The 5,000-nt window shown below is 52.0% G+C and overlaps 1 protein-coding gene across 5 annotated transcripts in view; it reads left to right on the top strand.

Annotated features, from left to right (window-relative positions):
- vps8 (VPS8 subunit of CORVET complex) overlaps positions 1 to 5,000 on the top strand; it is a 69,633-nt gene that overhangs the window by 7,246 nt on the left and 57,387 nt on the right. For all 5 annotated transcript variants that reach the window (XM_035534845.1, XM_035534844.1, XM_035534843.1 and 2 more), the window contains 8 exons: positions 687 to 794; positions 981 to 1,061; positions 1,395 to 1,565; positions 2,502 to 2,576; positions 3,304 to 3,339; positions 3,511 to 3,601; positions 4,317 to 4,363; positions 4,730 to 4,819. In XM_035534845.1, the coding sequence (XP_035390738.1) occupies positions 687 to 794; positions 981 to 1,061; positions 1,395 to 1,565; positions 2,502 to 2,576; positions 3,304 to 3,339; positions 3,511 to 3,601; positions 4,317 to 4,363; positions 4,730 to 4,819 (699 nt within the window). The remainder of the gene's footprint in view (positions 1 to 686; positions 795 to 980; positions 1,062 to 1,394; positions 1,566 to 2,501; positions 2,577 to 3,303; positions 3,340 to 3,510; positions 3,602 to 4,316; positions 4,364 to 4,729; positions 4,820 to 5,000) is intronic.

Here is a 5,000-nt window from a genome sequence, read left to right as displayed (position 1 = left end):
TCTCTCCCTTTCCCTCCCTCTCTCTCCCTCTCTCTCTATTCTCTCCCCCTCTCTCCATCCCTCTCTCTCTCTCTCCCCCTCTCTCCCTCCCTCTCTCTCTCTCTCTCTCTCTCTCCCCTCCCTCCATCTGTCTGTGCTGTAGTCCTCCACAGAGAGGTGTAATTATTGTCCTGAATAGCTGATTTCTCTGCCCTCCTCCATTAGTCCGCCAGCAGCGGACCGCGGCAGCCGAGGGCACGCGTGGGTGTGCTGGAAGCCCCCCCGCTCTTCCCCATGGGCTTCTGCTCGAGGTGTGTGGCGGAGGGGGGGGGGTTCCCTCCTCCCTCTTTTACACGGATGGTCCGTGTCTGACTCTTATTGAGTCTTCTTTCACACCAAACCAACGTGTTCGCTGTAGGCCCAGTCAGCAGGGGCAGTCTCTGCCTCACAGCTACATAGACTTTTACATCCTCGCCAGTAAAGCTCCTTGGGCGTGGCCCTGGGAGCTGCGTGTGTTGCTGGTTCAGCACAGTGCCAGCGTCTGACTGTTTCTTTCGCTTGTTTTCTTCTTATTTTCCCCCCGCTCGCCCTCTCTCTCTCTCTCTGTCTCTCTCTGTCTCCCCCCCCCCCCCTTTAACCTTTTGAAAGCAGTGTGCTTGTGTTCCAGATGTGATGGCTGTTTGTTGCCCTGTTATTTTGCCATGCAGACAGACCCTGCCAGCGTGCCAGTGCTAGCGTGGCAGTTTGCGGCTGTCCAGAAAGCGGTGAACCCCGTTGTGGCCTTCTGCAGAGGGGACACCGTCCATTTCCTGCTGGTAACACTCTCCAGGGCTATTCACATAGCTTATTAGGCACGGAGTTTATTGAGAATGGGAAACATAGTCATATATGCTCTCAGTCTAAATATGGAGCATTATTATGGCATATTAACCATAATATAGCAGTTTAAAGGTTTGTCTGTGTGTGTGTGTGTGTGTGTGTGTGTGTGTGTGCCCTCCCAGGTGAAGAAGGATGAATCTGGAACTATCCATGTCATCAAACAGCGACAGCTCCAGCTCAGCTGTGACCTCATCAGTCTGACAGTGGGTGCAATGTTCCTAGTGCTTTGCCTCCGAGGTTGTAAGCAGAGACACTTTCCTGCCTGATGTCAGCAGGGGCTGATGTTAGACTTCTTAGATGTAATTTGCTAGTAATTCACAGTAGCATGTCTGTTGATGCTGAAGTCAGTTGTGATTGGCTAAGAGAACTCCATATTTTGACACAAGCTGCAGATGGAGCATTGCTTTCTTACTGACCGTTTACTCTTCAAATTATTGGTCCAGTAAGGAAACAGCCAGTCAGCAAGTTTGTCTGCATCGTTTGGTGCAAGGCATTGGCCGAGCAGAGCACGTGACCCACCTCCCTCTGTGTCCCAGTGGCTGAACTCACGCACTCTGGTGCTGATGGACAGCAGTGAGAAGCTGCACGTTCTGGACCGGCCCAGCCAGGATGAGCTGGAGACCCTGGACCTGCACGAAGTCCAGCTTGTCTACAACAGCAGCCACTTCAAGTCCCTGGCCACGGGTGGAAACGTCAGCCAGGCCCTGGTGAGCGCCACCTGTAGGTGGGAGGATAATGTGCACGTCTCGATGATGATGATGATGATGATGATGAATAGGGTGAAATTATAGCTGCCTTAAGTACACCATGAAGATGACATTCCTAAACAACTTGACTGAGTACATGAAATATCCTAGCAAAACAGTGTACCCTTTTAAGCACTGCAATGAATCTGTATTTGCATTCTGTGCTCATGTGTTTAGGACCCAAACATCCCAAAGATTACAGTACAGCATTAGTGTGTTTAATATGCATATCTGTATGCCATGTGAAAGCAGTAAATAGAAGAAAGAAAATCGGTGAACAGAAGACATTTGAAACAGGTTGAACAATGAGGACATAAGCACATTACAGAAACTCTGCTCACGTCTCTTCTGGCGTTTTTTAAAGTGGTTCATGCTTTATTGCCTCTCTGCTCGTGCACGATTAGCTTTCTGAAGTCCGGCAGTGGCTACTTTGAAGTTAACAAACTACTGTTTGCGTCACGGGCCTTCAACGAGAGCTTTAACCCGTCGGGATGGTGAGTGCAGCACGAGGTTGGAAAACTCCACTGCTAAAGTAGGCGGTGGCTGTGAAGGTTACGTGATTGTCGACTGCACAGTGTGAGGATGCGTATAACCAATCAATAAAGAGACACAATATATAGGGGCGTGAAGCACTGAGGCCAGTGAAGCTAAACTGGTACCAGTGTGAGGACGGACACTAAAGTACTCCAGCTAGGGCAGTTAGCTGGGTATCGGGTTAACTATACTTTCCTCTTGCGTGACTTGGACCATTGTCAGGTTTTTTCTCCTCGTCGGTGAATGACGAGTGCAGTCACAGTCCGTCACGATACCAGGAAAGTGCGTCCCGTTAGGGTACTGGATGAGCGTCGGCGGTGATGGTGGCTCAATGCGAGTAACGCCCTGTTCGTCGCACTGCAGGCTCTGGTGGGGGAGAGGGCGTGTTACCAGTCTGTGTGCAGCTACGCGGGACAGATCTTCTACCTAGGAACCAAGGTACGTGCTTCATTAAGACGCCCCACAGGTGAAGCGCACAGGGCTCGCTACGGCTGAGCGCCGCTCTGAGACCTGCAAGCTCGGGTCTCCTTATTGTAGCGCTTACATAATTCAGTAGGAAAAGGACGTTTTAACTGACCAGCAGTCAAGCAGTGGGGGGGTTCTTTTAAATGTCCTTAGTGGACTCAAAACTGTGCAAGTACAGCGTAGTTGTGCAAAGTCACAAGCAATCTAAGAACTACCCCAGGCGAAGGAGACGGTGTATTTGAGTTCGTATAAAAACCCCAAACCCTGGCCGGCTGGGTCTAAACAGGGTGGGGGTTTGCAGTAGGGAAGCTGTGACTCTCCAGCTGATGCTCCCAGCACGTCTGGCTGAACTTTCTGGCACGCAGCAACTTCCATTATGCTAATGAGACAGCGCGCATAATGCGAGCGTCATGAATATTCATCGGGGCCTGCTTGGCTTGCTGCCCTGGGTGAAGTGCCAGTTTACCTGTGAGATGGGGAAGGGGGGGGGGGGGGGGTGTTATTTCCTGTGCGGATGTCAGCGGGTAAACAATAGGAGGTGTTGGCGGGTCACTATAATTAGGATGCGCGGTATATGGAAACAGCCTTCTCGCATACCACTTCATTGGCTGAGGCCTCTCGCCACCTGCACGCCCTGAAAAATGTTGTTTGGCCACGTGCATCCGAAGGCCTCATTATGTGCCTGTCTTCCCTTCTACAGTCCGTCCACATTATGACCCTGAGGAGCTGGCGTGAGGTACGTGCCCTGGTCGTCACCCCTCGGCCACACCGCAATTAACTGCCATCGCCCACATGGCTAATTGCGTTAGCTGTTGGCTCTCCAGGCCCCGTTCATACATTTCAGTTGGCTTTCCATTGCTCGCTACGCTGCAGCCGCATTCAGTTGTTTCTCCCGATTCCCCGACAGCGCGTGGAGCATTTCCTGAAGCAGGAGAGGTTCACAGAGGCGCTCTCCTTAGCCTGGTCCTTCCATGAGGGCACGGCCAAAGCCGTCCTGGGTGAGTGGAGCCCTCCCTAGACGTCTTCCCCACCTCCTGGGCGTAGGTCCTGCTCGCCGAGGCTGGTGGGGTCCTTCACTGGCACAGGGGGCCTGGGAGGCTGGGCAACATCTGGGTTTGTGTCCTGAGTAGTCGCACCATGTCTCCGTTCAGACATTAGTCTGATGACTCTTGAGTCAGAACAGGCCCACATCTGCAAAACATGTCCAGTTTTCCCCTTACGCCTGATGGGATCCATCAGCCAGGACACGACAGCCAGGGAGTAATTATGGGCGGGGCCAGACTTCCATTACACGCCAGCTCCATTGGTGATGTTGCAGAAGAAAACACCAAACTTTTGGGATGAGAGTAAAACTGCAAAGTAGATTTTCTTTAATTTCCCATTTGTTTAATTAAGCCCCTGAGGTCTAACATGTCTCCGGTGGCGTAAAAAATCTCGCTGTAGTATGTCATTAATTGAAAGAAAAAAATATAACAGTACATACAGAAAGCTACCGTAATTACCATGAATTTTTAAAAAATTGGCCCCTTGGAGGGTTAAAGAGAAAGTATCCCACTAGACTGTAGAGCTGGATGGTTGTATTTTGAATCTTGCATGGCTGTTGTTGTTGTGCTGGCTTTCTTGTGTGGCTGTTGCCGTGGTGACTTTCTTGTTTGGCTGTTGCTGTGGTGATTCTCATTCCTTGTTCTCTGTGATTGTTCCGACCGGTGGCAGGCCTGTTCGGGGACCCTCTGAAGAGGAAGGCGGTGGTAGCAGACAAGGTAACGCCCTGCTGAGGTACAGCCGCAGTGGAAGTGAGGATTGGCCGGGGGGAAGGGCCCTCCTGGTGACTGGGCGCTGGGCTCAAGAGTACCCCGGGAGACAGACCCGCGGGATCTAGCCGCGGCTGACCAGAAGAACAGAGCCCCAGTTTTGTTTAACTACGGCCTGAGCTAACGCCCAAGCGCATGCACGAGTTAAGACAGCTGAGTAAAGGCAGGGAGAGCATGCGTCTGTGCGCGCTCGTGTTTCTCTAGTGGCAAGTGCGCGCGCACGCGTGTGTGTGTGTGTGTGTGTGTGTGTGTGTGTGTGAGGGGTGACGCTCACCTGAGGGCCTCCTTCCTGACCCAGCCACTGTCTCCTCTCAGATGGTGGAGATCCTGTTCCAGTATGTGGAGCGTTCGCTGAAGAAGTGTCCCGAGCAGGGCAAGATCCAGGTGCTGGAGCAGCACTTCCAGGTAGGCCCACCCAGGGAGGGCGTCTGGACCCGGGTCGCTCACGGGAGGCCTGATGAACCTGGCGCAAACAACAAGGCTGGAACTAACCTTGTTGTCTTGCCTGCAAACATTTTTTGTAGGACAGCATGTTTGCATGATCTTATCCTTTTATGGTGGTGGGGTTTTTTTTTTTCTTCTTCTT

This window comes from Electrophorus electricus, chromosome 16, assembly GCF_013358815.1.
Source record: "Electrophorus electricus isolate fEleEle1 chromosome 16, fEleEle1.pri, whole genome shotgun sequence".
In the NCBI taxonomy this organism is placed as follows: domain Eukaryota; kingdom Metazoa; phylum Chordata; class Actinopteri; order Gymnotiformes; family Gymnotidae; genus Electrophorus; species Electrophorus electricus.
This window is presented reverse-complemented; position numbering and strand designations above follow the sequence as displayed.